Source organism: Peromyscus maniculatus, chromosome 6, assembly GCF_049852395.1.
Source record: "Peromyscus maniculatus bairdii isolate BWxNUB_F1_BW_parent chromosome 6, HU_Pman_BW_mat_3.1, whole genome shotgun sequence".
NCBI lineage: Eukaryota > Metazoa > Chordata > Mammalia > Rodentia > Cricetidae > Peromyscus > Peromyscus maniculatus.
Genome location: NC_134857.1, coordinates 64,553,736 through 64,572,404, shown reverse-complemented (window position 1 = coordinate 64,572,404; position 18,669 = coordinate 64,553,736). Strand labels below are relative to the sequence as shown.

Below are 18,669 nucleotides of genomic sequence, written 5' to 3'. Positions count from 1 at the left end.
TGCTGTTCTTACAGAGGATGGGGTTTTGTTCCCAGATCTACATGGCAGTTAACAACTGTTTGTAATGCCACTTCTGGAGGATCCAACACTCTCTTCCGGCCACTGTGGGCACTGCATGCATGTGGTGCCCCCAAAATACATGTAGACAGAGCACACACACACACACACACACACACACACACACACACACATAAAATACAATTAAATGAAATCTTAAAAATTAATATACACTATTTCCTGTTGATTTTTTCCCTCCTGACCCCCACACCCACCCTGTACCCTTCCATGCCCACATACTTCTCCATGGGTAGAGAAGGAGCACCAAGTGCTGTTGCATACCCTGATCTGGTTCCGTTCCTTTCTCCTTTCTCAAGGAGCCCACGTCTTGCTTTCTGTCTTCATCAGAGACCGGTTAAAACATAAAGGCAAGTTGGCAGGGAGCAAGCTGGTCACTGTGACTCAGAGTGTCCAGGATGCAAATGTCTCTCGTATGGCTTGAATAAGAATGGCCCCCATAGGCTCATAGTTTTGAATGCTTGGTTACCAAGGAGTGCAAAAGGGGTTAGGGGCATCAGGAGGTGTGGCCTTCTTGGAGGAAGTGTGCCAGTGAGGCTGGGCGCTGAGGTTTCCGAAGCTCACACCAGGCCCAGTGTCTCTCTCCTCCTCTGCCTGAGGACCGGGATGTACTCAACTCCTGCTCTCATGCCATGTGTGCCACTATGCTCCTGCCACGCTCCTCACCACAATGATCATGGACTAACCCTCGGAAACTGTGAGCCAGTCCCGAAATAAATGCTTTCTTTCATAAGAGTTTCCTTGGTCATGGTGTCTCTTACAGCTGTAGACCAGTGACGAAGACAATTGTGTTTTTCCTGGAGGAGAGGCTCTCTGGAGTCAGTAGTATTGGCATGACATTCAGCACTGAGGGCTGTTAGAGGGTCTGTTTGGCTGGAGAAACTATTCTTTATCGAAGGATAATGGCTGGGTGCAGATGACTCCTCTAACGATGTGCAAGAGCAGATTGGATTTTTGGATGGGCTTTATGAGAAAGGCCTTTCATTTCCTCCGGTTCATGGGAAGCAACTTTAATTATGAATTGCAACGCCTCTGGATTAGGTAGGCATTTTACATTATTGAGGAATTTGTGGCCTGCAAGAAACTTGATATAAACCTAAAACTGAACATCTCAGATTTCAGAAGAAAGGAAAGCAAAGTGTTCTATTTCTATCCACAACCATTTAAGAGGGGCAGGGAGAAGGCAGGGCAAGAAGGGAGTGTGCATTATCCTTGGGGTACCTGAGTGTTTCACAGTGAATTCATTTGTGATCTGATTTTCATATTAATCGAGCTCGCCCTTTCTAGTAGGTTCTTCCTGCCCTCCTTTGCACTCTCCAGCTCTCTTCATTAAACATGCACCTGCCGCTTTCTGCCCATGCTTGTAAAATCTAGTGAGCCTGTGGCCCTTATTCCAGTGTTTATCACAGCAGCTTCTCAGCTCACAGCACCAAGAAACAAAGTGTGTACACAAGTGAATCCTTGCATCTGTCAAGAGCAGCATGCCTCCATCTGCAAAGCCCAGATTGTCTTCTCCATGTCTTATCTTGTTGACTAGTGAATGGGAAGTATTGTTATCTTGGCTTGTGCACACGTTAAGTGAAGGCATTACTTTCGCGTGTGAGATTTGTGCAGTCTTTGGGTTGGGTTCTGTGTTAGTTAGTCTGGTTTGCATCTTAACGTCTATACACTGACTCAGGGGTATTGAAGACTCCCTGGTAGATTTTCCTGGGAGGTGTCAGCCATTCACCAGGCTTAAGCAGGGGTGAGCAAACCACCCCAGGGGCCAATGCCTGGCTCCTGACCTGTTTCTGCATAGTCTGTGTGCTGGGGATGGCTTTTATGTTGACTGTCAAATGATTTTGGAAAAACCAAGATTAAAAAAAATATTCTTTGATGTGAAAGTTAGGTAAAATTTAAGCTTTCCATGTTCAGAAAAAAAAAAAATTTTGTTGGCACACAGCTGCAATCACTTGCTTACCCATTTCTGTGGCTGTTTCTCAATAGAGTAAGTGGGTAACTGCACTGACCTTGTGTTGATCCAAAGTCTGAAATGTTTACTCTCTGGCTATTTACAGAATGTGTGCCTGACTCCTAGGATTGAGTAGGTAAGGCAGCAAGATTATGGGACATTTTTGAGTCTTGTTATGTGCTAGGCAGTGGGCTAACCGTCATTTAGGCATTATCTTACTAATTGTCACAGTACACAACCTCTCTCTGCATGTCTCTCTGTTTCTCTGCACTGCTCTCCAGCTTCTAGGGAAGCACTTGGTCCAAAGAGATTAAATAATTTGGCTCTCATGTAGCCGGAAGTTTCTCCAGTCCTGCCCAGCCCCACAGCCCTGACAAATCTCTCCCGCCTGAAGTCCTGTAGCTGCTCATAAAATAATTACTCAGAGGCTTAATATTAATTATGAACCGTACAGCCCATGGCTCAGTCTTCTTGCTAACTAGCTCTTTTATCTTAAATTAACCTGTTTTTATTAATCTATATGTTACCACGTGGCCGTGGCATTCTTGGTCCTTGGGCTGGCTTGGATTTCTCGCCTGCCTCTAAGCTGCCTTGCCATAGGCCAAAGAATCTTATTTATTAACCAATGGAAACAACATATATTCACAGTGTACAGAAAGACATCCCACAGCACCCCCATATAGCTTGTCGGTCCCAGAGCTGAGGTTCACACCCATGTCTGTCTGATTCTAGAACCCAAATCCTTACCCACAACAGAAGCTATCCAGTCAGCTAGAACAGCACCCATTTATCCTTACAGGTCTGTGGTAGGGGATTCAGATAAAAGACATTTGGGATCTGACTTATTTTTATTACTTTTATTGTAATAAGGATTTTATGCTGATCTCTCATGAAAGTATTTCAGTCCCTTAGTGGTAGAGACCCTTGTGTGGCCCAGCACAGTGCCCTGCACATTACAAACACTAAATAAAGTTTGTTGGATAAAGTTAAGGGTAGGAAGAGGTCAGGAGGTGGCACAATAAACCAGGAAAACAAGAAGCAAGAAAAGGTAGAAAGACATTGAGGAAGTCTTGGGGTACATCTGCCTGGCCTTGGTCCCAGTGGCATGACCCCAGGACTCACAGGCATGGGAAAACACCTACCGGTAGGTCAAAGCAGAATGTTATATTCATTCCCTCTGCTGTGACCCAGCTGTTCCATTCTCCAGCTCCTGTGCCCTCCCCTCCAGTGGAACTGTGGCCTCCTGGCACTGGGCCCAGACACACTTCTAATCTTTGAGGGTACTGGGTAGGTCAGCCTTTGCTGCACTGTGTCCATTCAGAAGAGGATATGGAAACAAATCACAAGAGCTCCATGTCCAAAAACTATGGCTGACATCAAAAGGCATGGCTTTGACTCTGGAAAGAGACCAAAGGAGCTCTGCCTCCTCCAGTCTTTCCAGGAAGTCTGCTGGCTGGAAGGGAGAGAAGCTGGTGCCAGACTTTCTCTAAAACATGAAGCAGTGGTATTGAACAGAAGCTCTCTCCCTTCTTGAGGCTGGTCTGGCACGGAGAGTCCATATGAGGAGCCTCCAAGATCCACAAGCAAACACCAGATCACCTGTGTCCCAGCCTCGTGGAGATAATTGTGCTAAGTGTGTGGGAAGAAGCAGTGGGGACTGAGGCCAGCCTGGTCCAATGAAGTGTGCAGAGAAGTCTGTCCGCTCTCATTTGTTATCATTAATATCTTTAATGAAATGAAAATGAAAATGAGGGGTTATCTATTATTCTTTGGATTGTTGTTGCTGTTTATCCTATCATTTGACAAGATCTCTCTACATATCCCACTATGCTCACAAGTAGTACTCTTGATCACCCCGCCTCAGCCTTCTCAGTGCGAGGATTACAGGTGTATGCTACACACCCAGCTTTAATCTATCCTTACATGCAATAATCAAAAGTTTATTGAGTCTTACGTAAGTCCAGAAGTATGGGTTCCTAAATAGACTAGTCAATCTGTTAGAGGCTTCAGTAATAATAGTAGATTATATGCTGACTGCCTAGAATTGGCTTTCCGGTTTGCTCCCTCTAGCTTGCTCAGCTATCTTTCTAATAGAGCCTAGACCCCCCCCTGCCTAGGGATGGCACTGCCCACAGTGGACTGGGCTCTCCTATAATTAGCAATCAAGAACCCCTCCCCCAGGCATGCTCACCGGCCAATCTGATGGAGACAATTTCTCAATTGCCACTCCCTCTTCCCAGACATTTCAAGTTTTGTCAACCAAGATTAGTCATCACACTGTTATTATATTAATAAGAAAATGGAGGCATGCCATTCTGGTGGGCATGGTAAACTGGCAGGCTGTCTGCTCTGACCTACTCAGGACAGGAACGATCCCTTTGTTTAGCGTATTCATGTTGTATAGGCTAGCCACTGGTTAACTGGCAGCCTCGTGGTTAGTAGATCCATCAGTGCTTGTGTTTAAATACATTTCTTTTAACTTGCAAAAGCCCCTAAGTGCAGAAGTTGTGCTGTTGTTATTTTAGTTATATCAAAGTGAAAATATAATGTACTTCCTTTAAGAAAAAGGGTAAAAACTTATTCTAGGAGACAACACATCCACATAACTTGATTACAGTCTATTGTTACTGTTTTCTGTTTTTAATTAGTTGTTAACTTTTTTATTTTTTTTTATTTTATTTATTTATTTTTTTTTTGGTTTTTCGAGACAGGGTTTCTCTGTGTAGCTTTGCGCCTTTCCTGGAGCTCACTCTGTAGACCAGGCTGGCCTCGAACCCACAGAGATCTGCCTGCTTCTGCTGGGATTAAAGGCATGCGCCACCACCCGGCAGTTGTCTACTTCTTACTGCTCCTAATTTCTAAGTAAAATTTATCATCAAAGTAAAAGTTATCACAGATCTGCATGTACTTATGGGAAAATGTAACACATCTAGGGTTCAGTGCAATCCGGTTTCAGGTATCCACAGGGCTCTTGGAACACATAACCCAAAATAAGGGACCCACTGTAGAGAGAATCCGAGCCACGCCTTAATCAGAGCCACAAGCTGACATTTACATTAAGATTCAGACGGATTGCCGGGCATTAAGATTCCCTCCGGAGTCAAAGGCAGGCAGATCTCTGTGAGTTCGTGGCCAGCCTCGTGTACAGAATGAGTTCCAGGACAGCCAAGGAAGGCTACACACAGTGAAACCATGTCTCGAAAAACCAAAAGTAGAAAATAACAATAAAAAATTCAGGCGCCAGTCCTCAGCTTATTTCCCCCCCAGACAAGGGACCTATTTAACCACCCCCTCGGCTTAAAGCACTGAGTTACTGGACGCTCAGTAAACTCACGCCTGTTTTCTGCAGAAAGGCACTTAAGTCCACAGATCGGGATCATCCACTAAGACTCTGGAACCCGGAAGGGCCGGAGAAACCCGAGCCTTAGTTCCAGAAGTCTGGAAAAGGGCGTCAGCTGAGAATGCTGCGGGATGTCCATCCAGGGCGATCCCAGTCACTCATAGTTAAGAATGCTGTCATCATCGCAGCATTCTGCCTGTTTCCGCCGGCAACGCCCATCTCTGCCGCTTGCCTCAGTTCTACAAAAAGGTTTTAATTCCTTGTGAGGAATAAGGTTAGCCAACGAGACTCACCGAGGGAGGGAAAGGAAGAAATTCTACAAGCAAAGCCGTCACTTTCTGGGAGCAGAAGGACAGCTTGCTTTAACTGAAGCTGAGCTGGCTTCCTGGGGAGGGACTTGTTGCCATAGAAACGGGAGGCGTGGCTACGCAGAACCACGAAGTTCCTGGGGCTGTCAGCTGAGGTTGTCCCTGTGATTTTTTTTTTTTTTTTTTTCTTTCTTAATGGTAGAGCCCAGGAGGTGGGATTGGTTGCTTAGTACAGAAGAACGCTAACCAGGTTCTCTCTGATCCCCTCCAGGATCAGATCCCCACACTGGGGTGAAAGTACTTTATTGTGTGGATCGCAAGAAAAGAATGTCCTTAAGAGAAGGCAGCCGCCCAGCTAGGAATGAGTAGCCTCTCACCCAGTCACCCACCTACTGTCTCCTGCGGGCAGTCTGGGCTGGGCTGGGCCTCTGGGTGTGGTCAGCCGCACCCACATGGTTGCTAGGCAGGTTCACCAGGCCATATCCCGGCCTTCACTGGAGCTCTGGCTTGCAAGACATACAGGCCCCGGGCTCCATCGCTGCACTAACCATCAGGGGCTTGGGCTACCTTGAATTTAACTGTTAAAATGAAAAGTATGATCGCCCGTTTGTCTAGAAAAACAAGCGCCTCTGATGTGCATGTTAATGTCGCCCTGGATAAACTGTATTCATGTTTCCAAACGCACGTCCCTGTGCAGGTGGAGGCCAGAGGACAACCTCAGCTGCCCTTCAGATGCTACCACCTTGTTCTTTGAGACAGAATCTCTTGTTGGCCTGAAATTCAGCCAAGTAGGCTAGGCTGGCTGGGAACAAGACCCATGGATTCTCTTGACTCTTCCTGCGCTCTGGAATAACAAACACAGGCTGCTGTGACTGGATTTTTCTTTCAAAACAAAACAAACAAAAGCATGGGTTCTGGGGACCAAAGTAAGGGCCTCCTACCCAGCCCAGCACAGATACCGTCAGGAACCTGTAGTAGAATATATTATTTTAAGGTGTGTTCCTTTTGTTTATGTTGCATTTGTTTAACTCTGTGAAGCTGTGTTACTGTGCCTGTGTAAAACACCTGATGGTCTAATAAAGAACTGAACAGCCAATAGCAAGGCAGGAGAAAGGATAGGCAGGGCTGGCAGGCAGAGAGAACATATAGAGGGAGAAATCTGGAAAGAGAGGTCGAAGATCTAGGAGCCTGAAGGAGGAAGACGCCAGGGGCCAGTCACCCAGCTACACAGCAAGCCACAGAATAAGAGTAAGATTAGCGGAAGTAAGAGAATGGGAAAAACCCGGAGGCAAAAGGTAGATGAGATAATTTAAGTTAAGGAAAGCTGGCAAGAAACTAAGCCAAGCTAAGGCAGGGCATTTATAATTAAGAATTAGCCTCCATGTGTGATTTATTGGGGAGCTGGGTGGCAGCCCCCCCCCAAAAGAGCAAAAAACAAAAACCCCCTGTAGCTGGAGTTTTCCTGCTTTGCCCACAGTCAGGACAAATCTTTGTCACCCGCCAGTCCCACAGCCGCTCAGACCCAACCAAGTAAACACAGAGACTTATATTGCTTACAAACTGTATGGCTGTGACAGGCTTCTTGCTAACTGTTCTTATATCTTAAATTAATCCATTTCCATAAATCTATACCTTGCCACATGGCTGGTGGCTTCCCGGCGTCTTCACTTGCTGCTGGTCATGGCAGCGGCTGGCAATGTCTCTCTCTGCCTCAGCCTTCCGCTTCCCAGAATTCTCCTCTCTCCTTGTCTCACCTACTTCCTGCCTGGCCACTGGCCAATCAGTGCTTTATTTATTGACCAATCAGAGCAATTTGACATACAGACCATCCCACAGCAACCCCCAACATCAGGAACCCACAGAGAGCACTTAGTATTGGGGAGATTCCATTCCAATGGTGGGAAGAAGACATTCAGCTTTGAATTATAGACAGCAAACAATGGCAAAAACCAAAGAGCACTTAGCTTGCTTTTGCCTTTGGTGTCATCGGAGCAGAACAGAGAAGCAGCCGGGTTAGACTCGTGGTGAGGACTGGTGTGTGTCACTCACTCTGCTGTATGCAGAGAGGGGAGCCAAGGCGGATAAGAGTCACCTCGCTGCCCAGAACTCCCAGTCCCCTTTCCCGCCTCTGTCTTCTTAGCTGTGTGGCAAACTCACATGTCCGCCACTGCTCAGCACAAACAAGGCAAACGAAGCGCTTCCCATTGAACTACAATTCTAGAATTATAAGGGAAGAATGTGGGGGAAACCCAGGCGGCTCTCAGGCCAGCCTGCGTCAGCCTAGGTGGGCTTCACGCCACCACGTTTCCCAGTGTAGATAATACAAGTTGAATTGTGTCCCTCCCCCCCCACACCCAAAGGCATTGAGGCCCTAACCCTTGATACCTAACTTGGAAATGGGATCTTTACATACATAATCAAGTTACGATGAGGCCATACTCATAGTGGGCCCTAATCCAATGTGATTGTTCTCACACGAGAGCAGAGACATGGAGAGGAAAATGCCAGATGACAACAGAGATATACAAAAAGATAGTCATGTTAGAATGGGTAACAAGACTGAAGTGATGCTTCTGCTTATAGCCAGAGGACACTAGGGGGTACCAGAAACCGGAAAAATGCTCCCCTAAAGGCTTCACTGGGAACCTAGCCTTGTCAACACCTTGGTTTTGGATATCTGGCCTCCAGAACTATGAATGAATACATTTCTCTTGTCTTGGGCCATGGCAGTCTGTGGGGCTTTGGCACTGCAGTCCCAGGAAATGAATAGCGTAGGTAAAAACACACTTGATCTAAATGAGCCTGTGCCCTAGCTTCCACACATGACATTCTAAGTTCCTGAGATGACATATAGCCAAGACTGCCAAACCACAGACCCCAGTTTAGGGAAAGGGAAAGGTCATGAAGACTGAGATGGGAGAATACACTTTTCAGTTAAGAAAATAAGATGATGAGAACCACCAATTGTAGAGGAACTGGCTATCGGACATAATGCTAGATGATTACTAGCGGAGCCACACAGAGGCACCCATTAAAGAAACAGCCTCAGTTCCATTGTTCCGGGCCCACAGGAACTCCTTTCTGTGCAGGATTATTGCATTCAGTTTTTGTTGTCTGTTCAGTATGAGTCACCATGGGAAAGGTATGATGAACTCAGAGGTCATTGACAGAAATACAGGGCTTGGAGGGAGAAAAGCCATGGTTTTGTTGTATTTTGCGCTGGGCAGACTCCACCCAAACATGTCTTCAATTGGGGTACTCTGTCTGGGTCCCCTTTACTGCCATGATTGCTAGCTGGAAAGAGCTGTCTACAGCCTCGGATCCGATCCATATGACTATGAGCTAGAGGCAGGGAGCCTTGCCCCCAGGGGTGATTTCTAGAAGCTCTGTTTCTATCATTTATTTTTCTGTGCCCAACACACCAGCTGGCACATAATCATTTGAGAACAGGACACATATTTAGTGGCAATACCAACACCAGGCCAGTTCTGATGTCAGTTCTTGGGTTGAAACAATTGTTCCTTACTGCCGTCCTTCTTAAGAGTTGGACAATGGTTCTCACAAGAGTTCTTCGAAAGCAAAATGAAGTAAGGATTACACCAGGCAGTTTCTAAGCTTTCTGGTTTCAGGTTGCCCACTTTTCATCGGATATATCCCTTATGTCACTGAGACAAATACCTCTTGAACCAGCCGGTTTTGTTCTGCTCTGGAATTGCCTGGTTACTCTCTCTTATCCACCGGGGGCACCATAGCACAGTTTACCTCTTCTATATAGCAGCTACTCCTCCTTCGGCTGGGCACTTCACTTTTCTAAACTTTAGTTCCTACTAGAATAATCGTACTACCTACTCCTGCCTTTTGGGAGGTTTGCTTTGAAGTTCAAGGAAAAAACCTATGATGAAAGCCCTTTCTAAACTCTAAGTCCCTCATAAGATTTGCCTCTCTCTAATGGCCTCTGGTCCAATTATTTTCCATTTGTGAGATGAGTGTTTACCTTGCATCACATCCTGCCACTCATTGCTTTGTAGGAAAACTTCATCATTCTGTGTCCACCATTGAGTATCTATTATGGGACAAGCCTTGCACTGGGATCTGGGAGGTTGGAAGTAAAAGACAGAACCTTTCACAGCTTTTTGTCAGAACTTGCGAGAGTGGCTCCCCCACCCAATTTGGAGGTGAGAGGGTCTCGTGGCTGGAGGAGGAGCCAGAGAATCCTCCCTGACTCGAGTGGTAACTTGAAGGGCTGAGAGGGAGTTAAGTAGGGGAAGGGGGTGGAGAAGATGTGTGTTTTTGCAAGAACAAGTGGTGTGTGAGCCTGAGGAAGAGGATTTCCCAAAGGAGATGCTGTTGATAACATGGGGGGTGAACATGCTTGTGTGGGACTCTCCCATGCATTGAAGGGTGTTTGGAGCCCCTGTGCCTAGCCCCAAATGTCAGTAGGGCACCCACTCCCCTCCATGACAGCCAGATGTACCCTTCAGAGATGCATATCCTGGCAGCCCATCCTAGGGTGTGGTTTTATTCCCTGGTTAAGGGTCACTTCTTCCTTACATGGTGGAATATCTTTGGAAGGAGGGTTATAGCTAAGGACTCGAGACGATGCAGAATAAAGAAGACAGCAATGGCCGGGTCATAAATAGCTTTTTATATTGTCCCAAGTAGTTTACTCTCTGGGAGAAACTGCCTTGCTTAAGAATAGGTAGAATGCATTTCAAGTGCCTTGAATTGAGCAAATCTTCATATTCTGCAACATCAATAAATTTTGGGTCATGGGATTCCACAGTCCCACCAACCTTTCTAGGTATCAAATGTCTTGGCCATATGATTATGCACAGTCTATGTATTTCCAAAGTGCATATCGTAGTCAAACTGACTGATGACACCTAACTCTGATTCAATTGAATAGAAGGACGGGGAAGGGCCAAGGCAGCCCAGGGGCATTAGTGAGGTGTGCCTTTATTGTTTGCTGTGGAGCTCAAGTACAGCACCCTGTGCAGGGCAGTCACTTACACTGTCACTTACCTGCAGCTCTAGTCCTCCTTCTGTGCTGAGTCCCCACATCTGGCCGTAGGAGAGAAGAAAATAAACCAACAGCTGTAGCTGGAGGGCTTCTCTCCAGGTTCCCCAAGCCCCGCAGTCCCACAATCCACTTATAAAATAATCACTCAGACGCTTATATCACTTATAAACTGTATGGCCATGGCAGGCTTCTTGCTAACTGTTCTTATATCTTAAATTAACCCATTTTTATAAATCTATACCTTGCCACGTGGCTGGTGGCCTACCAGCGTCTTCACATGCTGCTTGTCCTGGCGGTGGCTGCAGTGTCTCTCTCCTCAGCCTTCCGCTTCCCAGAATTCTCCTCTCTCCTTGTCCCACCTACTTCCTGCCTGGCAACTGGCCATCAGTGTTTTATTTATATATAGAGCAATATCCACAGCAAATAGCCATTACCGCCACCCTGTACCTGTTGCCTGGGAGCATCAAGAAGATGCTGTGGCCTGGTAAAACCTCCTCCAGCAATCCCTGGCCTCCAAACAGCAGAGCTCAATGCTAAGATGTGCCTTTAAAGAAGGCTGCCATTTTCCTATGGCAACCTTACTTAGTAGGCTCCAGTCGAGCTCCCAAAACCCATCCTATGCAGACAGTAGTAAAGCCATAGAGACCGGGATATTTGGAATGGGGCTAGCCTACATAATGCTACATCTACAGAAGGAATATTCCCATCCAAGTAAAAGATTGAAAATAAAATATAAGCCTTGTATTAGTCGATGTGTTATCACTGACAAATACCCAAGACAAACAGTTGCAATGTGGGAAGGTTTGCTTTGGAGATTTCAAACCATGGTTGTTTGGCCCCAACGCTGTAGGCGCGACAGAGCAACATGAGAAAGGGATGCAGTGGAGCAGAGTTGGTTACCTCAGGTCAGCCAGAAAGTGGGAGCACAGGACAGAGGGACAAGGTTCATCTTTTCAGGACACGCTCACCTCCTAATTCTACCACCTCTCTATCAATAATACCATCAGATTATGAAGCCATCATAATGGTTAATTGCTCGATAAAATCAAAGCGCTCACAATTCAGTCACCTCCCAGAAGCCCTGTCTCCAAACCTTAGGACGTTGGGACCCAAGCATTTAATACACGAGTGTTTGGGGACACTTTCTATCCAAAGGACTCCCATTTGTCCTCTCACTCTTGACTCTAGCAGTACTTATCCAGGACTCTCAAGTCCAGCGAGTCAGCTGACCTCCCAGCCTTTGCTTAGGCTGTTGTCCTGTGCAGGAATACCTCTGCACATCTCTCCTGTGGCTGCCCAGAGCATCCCATTCCTCTTGCTCTCCGGCGCTTCCTCTTTTACTATATAACTGCCTGCATGGCAAAGTCCATCTTCTGTATCTGGTTGTGGCATAAGGGCTCAGAGACTGTTAAGCTCTTTATGTCCTCAGGACCTACTCAGTGCCTGGAACACACTAGCTAGTCAATGAGTGCCCCTTCTTTAATGACAAGCCCAGCAATAAGACTGAGGACCACCCCCACCTCCTGCCTCATTTCTTCACCATCATTTCCCAACGTATCAAGTTAGACACCTTTGTGATGGCCTGTTTTAGGAAGAGGGCTTTGTAAACTGGTATAGGGGGGACCTGCTTGTAGTTTTAAGAATGGTCCTAACTGCATTATAAACGTCCGAGGCAGAATATATGTTCACATAAAACCTGTACACAAATGTTTATTAGCAGCATTGTTCATAACAGTCCCAAGTCAGAAACATCCCTGTTGTCTACCAACGGGTAAGAACAGATCATTACAGCTGGGCAGTGGTGGCACACACCTTTAATCCCAGCACTCAGGAGGCAGAGGAAGGCAGATAATCTGAGTTCAAGGCCAGCCTGGTCTACAGAGTGAGTTCCAGGAGTCAGGGCTACACAGAGAAACCCTGTCTCTAAATAAATAAATAGTAATTATAAAGCTCTACCTCTGTACATCTGTACAATGGGATATTGTTAATGAAGGGAATATAATACTGATGTATGCTGTTGTGGATGAACTTTAAAAATGTGCTAAATGGAAAGGACTGGACATATATTACTATATTTTACATGATTTCATTGTCATGAATGTAGAGCAGAAAAATCTATTTGTATTTGAGTCCCCTACAAGTAGAAATCTACAGAGACAGAAAGTAGATTAGAAAATAGATTAGTGAGTTCCAGGACAGCCAGGGATACATAGTGAGACCCTGTATTCTTTTTCTTTTTCTTTTTCTTTTTCTTATCAAGACAGAGTTTCTCTTGTGTAACAGCTTTGGCTGACCTGGAACTCACTCTGTAGACCAGACTAGCCTCAAACTCACAGAGATATACCTGCCTCTGCCTCCCAAGTGCTGGGATTAAAGGCATGTGCCACAACTGCCTGACTGAGACCCTGTTTTTAAAACAAACAAACAAACAGAAAACAAAAAACAAACCACAAGCTCCAAAAACTGTACAGTGTTAAATGTCATACCCACAGTGGCATGTCCCTACACTTCCAAGACCTGTTGATGTCACAGAACTTTCAACTCTGCATCCCACTACTACACAAGATAACCTTCACTGATCTCTGGAGTTCAGGCTCTTTCAAGAGCTCAATGCATTGCTTAACTATATGAAAAGAATGAATGCCATCAAATACACAATCATATTATTTAAAAAAAAATGACTAGTGGTTACTCTTAAATAAGACCAGTACGGAATAGTATTATTGTCTGCCTCTGTTGCTGTAAAGAGTACAGTTGTGAATTCCACTCTAACACACAAGGTTTTTATTCTGAAGTATGTATTACAATATAAAGACATAAACACTTGTTGGCCATTTTGTGCTTTTAATATTTTAGGTACATTTAATGACTTGACAGGAAATCAAGTTATGAGCCCAAGCATAGTTTGTCAGGTTTCTCAATACATAACTGAAAAAGTTCATCACCAGAAACAGAACAGAGTCTGTTTTCCCCTGAGTCGGAGTATGTACCATCTACTATTTGTTTTTCTTCCTTAACGATTAGAACTAGAAAGAGCAGAGAAATGTCCTCTGTATTGTTTGACTTGGTGGAACTGGGTGGCACAAACCTTTTCCTGGGAGATACACTGGTTGGCGTGGGTAGAAGAGGCTGTGGAGCCGAACTGATTTTGCATTTTAAATAATCTGCCTTCTTTCAAGCTACCTGCAACGTTCAAAGAAACAGATTTTAGTTTAACTGATGAAAATGCATGCTGTCACACCCACCCAAAACACTGCTCTAAATCTGAACTTTTCATCGATTCTTCCTTCTATCCTTCCTGCCTCAGCACTGGCTTATATGACCAGTATATCTTCTTTCTGATTCAGAACACCCTTGGGTGGGTATCAGTCTTGTCTGTACGGCCCCACAGACTCGTGCTCTCCACGCCTCCTGGGGTTAATCCTGCAGTCGGGTTTGGGGATGGAGCCTGGCGGCCTTGCACCGGAGCATGCTAGCAGCTGACTGCTGACTCAGAGGGGAAAGCCAGCCACCCGCGAATCTCTTTGCAGCTCGCTGCTGCATCCCTATCCCACAATCCCTTGCTGCAGTGTGGCTTGCTGCAGTCTTTTCAACAGACGCTGAGAAAAAGATGTCCTGTAAGATAAAGATTGATTGGTCTGAATACGGAAGGGGGTCTCCTACTTGTTAATGACCCAGAAACATTCCTGCCGACTTTCCTGAGCCTTCTCTCATTTCCTCCATTTTTTTCTCTTCCTCTGTCCTGTTCATGAGCTGGCACATCTCTACTTAGAGCAGAAGATAATGCTGGGCTTCTGATGATGGCTGCATTGCATGGTAGGGAATTTTAACCAGTCTCTTTGCGTGGTGCTTCCAAACTTGAGACAGTAGCAGAAACGTGCATTGTTCTTTTGGGTGGCGGCGGAGCTGCAGCGATAGCCTGGAGGGGATGTCTTTCTTTACCTCGCTGACTTTTCTGTTTATCGGGAGAAATGGGTAGGTCCTCCGTGTTATGATTGCTTGCCATTATTTCTGGGGGATAACTGCTCCTACTGTTCTCACTTTCCTTTCCTGGTGATGCTGCATGCTCCTTAATTTAAAAATAGAGAAAGACCCACTCTTTGCCTAAACAAAAGCATCAAATTAACAAGTACGGGGAGAAAGCTATTGTGAATGGATTAGAATTTTATCCTTATTCGCCTCTATTTTAGTGTTGTCTGGGTTTGTTTCAAGTAGAATTACATTTCCTGCATCTTGATGTTGGGATGAAGTATTGAATTTGCAGGGTTCCTTCCTGGCTACTCCTAGGTGGAGGATGTGCGATTCTACCCTTCCCCCACCCGCCTCTCTGCCCTGGCGTGAGCTCCTTGCCTCTGAGTTACCATTGGAAACCCATTCATTCATAATGCATGACTGGACCCCCTGGATTCTAGATGCCATTGAGAGCTGCAAACACACATGCATCGAATATTTCTTTCTGACAAATTTTCTTGCCGTGGAAGTACAATCAAATCTGGGTGGAGCTCAATGGAAGAACTACATAGAGCAAGAGAAATCCCTGGGTTGGCCTTAGTTCTGCTTCCTCGAATCATGGGTAATTTTTGTGTCAGAGTTTTTTTTTGTTTTGTTTTTTTCTACAAGAATGCCCCACCCTGACATTAATCCTCATTGTACAGTAGGAAAGCCAGTAGGAAGGCTATTTATTTCCAACTAAAAATTGAATGTTGAATAAATGAATTCTGGAGCCATAAGAAATTTTTTTGTGTCTGAAGAAAAGATAGGTTCAGTGTCTCAGTTTCCAAGACATAGACTCAGAATGAGACACTGAAAAACCTCTCCGTTTTTCAGCTTCTATTACAGCTGCTCTATTCTCCATGAGTAAATTGTTGGAGGTTTTTCAGACACTGCAATACGTAAGGAGAGTCATTTGTTTGCTCAGGTCCATAAGTTGGACTCTGCTTTGCATAGTGTGAGCTGATTTTTTCAGAGCTCTTCCCTTGTTTTTAGGCAGGTGTTTTGCTGTCACCGTTCTGACCCACTGTAGTGTTCAATAATTCAGGCCACTGGCGGGCCAGCCTGCAAGCACACAATGAGAACTTTCATGTGTGCAGCGGCATGAGGAAGCGCCTCTGGTACCCAGCCCTCTGGCCACCTCGAAGGAGTTCTTCTAAAAAGACAAGCCATTTGCAATGCAAAGATTGCAAGACAATGTAAAAAAATTCTCTGACGGAAGATTGATGAATGCACCATAGTTAACCCACACATTTTTTTAAAAAGACAGCCACATCTGTGCACCTTTTCACCTCTAGGAAGGTCTCAATCCTAAGGTAACTTAATTTTTTAAATGTACGGGACAACAAAAGATTAGTGGATGCTATGGGTTAGAAAACAAAGTAAAAACACTTATTCTTTGTCTCAAAAATGAAAATACCCTTCATTTGGGTAGCTTTTGACATTGATTTCGATAAGTTCAACACTCTTATCTGCCTGTTATGTAGGAACCCTAAATGTGAAGCGATTTTTTTTTTAATTACCAGAGCTTAAATGTTAAGAATCTTCTTGCCTCTGTTCATTAGTTTTCTGATAAGACTAGTGCTCTAACCAAGTGTTTTTCTATATTAAAACATACAGAAGAGAAAGAAATATTTTAGGTTTTAAAAAAAATGCTGCAAATTATCTTTGTGTGCCAGAGAGGGGGCGGGGAGGCTGTGAATGTGTGCGCGCCCCTGCCTTGTTGAGGATCCGACACAGGGCCATGTGCTTGCCAGACGAACACTCAGAGAACAACACCCCCAGCCCCATCATAATCTCCTTCTTCAAAATTTTGAGTCGATTGCTTCTAAATTGTAGCGGAGTGATTAACTTGAGCACATCTGCAGTGGCTTTAAAAAAGGAAAGCCTTGGCTGCCATCTGTTACTTGACTACCCCGGGAGTGCTTCAGGTCAGAGCACGGTTTGCCACACGGCGGCTCTGAGGGGTTTCTGAGTATTTCTATTGTGCAGGTTGTCTGAATTCAAGGGATCAGGTTTCCGCCTGAAACTTGGAGCCTCAGATTAGAACCGAAGAGTGCGGGGTGCGGGGGAGCCAAGTATTCGAATAGCATCACTTGAAGAGCCATGTGTTGCTACTTTTGGTATGCCAATCTTTCTAGCCACTGCTCTACCTTGTTCTGCCTGGAGTTTGGGTCTCCTCCCTTTCTTTGTGAAGCCCCTTTTTTCTTCTTCTTCTCGAAACTTATCACTTGAAGGAAACACTTGCTCTAGCAGCAGAAACAGCGTGCTTCCTATGCACCGAGGCAAGGGGCGGGTTATTGTCACACAGGCCTGTGTCTGGGGACTTCTGAAGTGAAGCACTTCTCTCCCTTTTTGTCAGCCCCTCCCAGCTCCCAGAAGGGATCCCCGCCCCTTAGCAACATGGCTGCCCCCTGCCTCTCTTGAGGTTGTAGAATACTCAGCTGCTTTGGGTAGCCCCCAGAGGGAGCCTAGGGGAGCCCTGGCACAGTGATGGATGTGGGGAGAAGAGACCCCACTCATCTTGATTGTCCCAGGGCATCCCGAGGTAAATGTCAATTAGCTCAGCCAGCCACTTGACACTCCTCACACAGACTCAACCCTTTGGGACCTAGAAAGCCCAAAGAAAAGCTTAAGAGAGTGAGGACTTGCGGAGTTCCGCTTAGAGATCCACTTCCGTATAATAAAGCCTCCGCATCGTGGGACGTTGTCACACATCCATCCATCCCTGGCTATACAAGGAAAGCTTTGGGGAGCTTGGGCACACCTTGGCCTGGAGACAGGCTGAAGTTAAAGGAGAGGCTCTCACCCTTCAAATGTGTGTGTGCGTACACACACACACACACACACACACACACACACAGGAAAGAAAGGATCTTGGCTTCTAATTTACAGAGTGGCTCTCCCGGGATCAGGCTTGATTTAACTGAAAGTGGGTCACCCTGTTTTCCTTTCGCAGGAAGACTGCCCTCTTTCTTCTAGCTGAGTCATCAGTAACAGTACCAATCCAAGTATAGATGAATGATAGATAGAGCAGACTCCTAACTTAACCCAAAGATCCTGTCGGGTGGAGCGGGGAGATACAGTGCACATGTGCGTGTGTTCGTGTGTGCCTGGGTGTGTAGAGGCCAGAGGTCGGTGCCTTCTTTGGTTCCTGTCCACCTTATTTTTTGACACATGGGGTCACCAACTGGGCTAGCCTGGCCTGTGACCGAGTCAGGGTTCTGCTGTCTCTGCCCACTAGACCTGGGATTACAGGCATCCCCACCATGCCCTGCTTTTCCTAGGAATTGAACCTCGGGTCCCCAGGCTTGCGTGGCCAGCCCTTTACTGACTGAACCATCTCTCCAGCCCCTAAAACACCTGTCCTTTACATGGGGCTTCACCTGTGCCTTGAGCGCCGGGTGTCCCCTGCCCTGGGGTAGCATGGTATCCATTATAATGACAAGTTCACCATTTCCTTTCTATAATCATGTCGGGGGATTTTGTTCTACTAGAGAAGCTGATTTTTTTTTTTTTAACCATCATTATCAGCTGAAGAACTTTTTAAAAAATGTAAGCACATTATTAAAAGAAACTCAGCAGAGAGGTCCAAAGACAGACGCCGAGCCAGGAGTGCCATGAAGCTGGTGTGCAGAGCCAGAAGTGAAGTCGGGCGTGAGCATGCACACCTGTAGTGTCAGCACTCAGGAGGCTGAGTCCGGAAGGTAATGAGTCTGAGCCAGCCTGGGCTACCTAGTGAGACCCTGTCTGAAAAAAGAGGAGGAAAAAAATGGAATTTTGTACTTTTGGGATGGTGCTGAATAAAGTAATAAAGTATAGCACAGCTTACAAATCATATGCTTCCACTGTATTTTTCAGCCATCTTCCCCAGACCGGCCTTGCCAGTCTGGGCTCCCTCCCTCCCTTCTAGCTTTTTTCCCCCCCTTCCATTCTCCCTTCCTATTCTTCCTCAAGCTGGTGTCAGCAACAAAACTGGACACTT

At 45.8% G+C, this 18,669-nt stretch overlaps 1 protein-coding gene across 7 annotated transcripts in view; it reads left to right on the top strand.

The window, feature by feature from the left end:
* Trim2 (tripartite motif containing 2) overlaps nucleotides 1-18,669 on the top strand; it is a 155,795-nt gene that overhangs the window by 79,902 nt on the left and 57,224 nt on the right. Inside the window, exon 1 of one of the 7 annotated variants that reach the window (XM_076574322.1) lies at nucleotides 14,231-14,510. The exons of 5 other annotated variants lie outside the window; for them this stretch is intronic. In XM_076574322.1, the coding sequence (XP_076430437.1) occupies nucleotides 14,508-14,510 (3 nt within the window). In that variant the 5' untranslated portion in view covers nucleotides 14,231-14,507. Of the gene's footprint in view, nucleotides 1-14,230; nucleotides 14,670-18,669 lie in introns of those variants that run through there. One more of the 7 variants, XM_076574325.1, reaches the window with a different exon arrangement.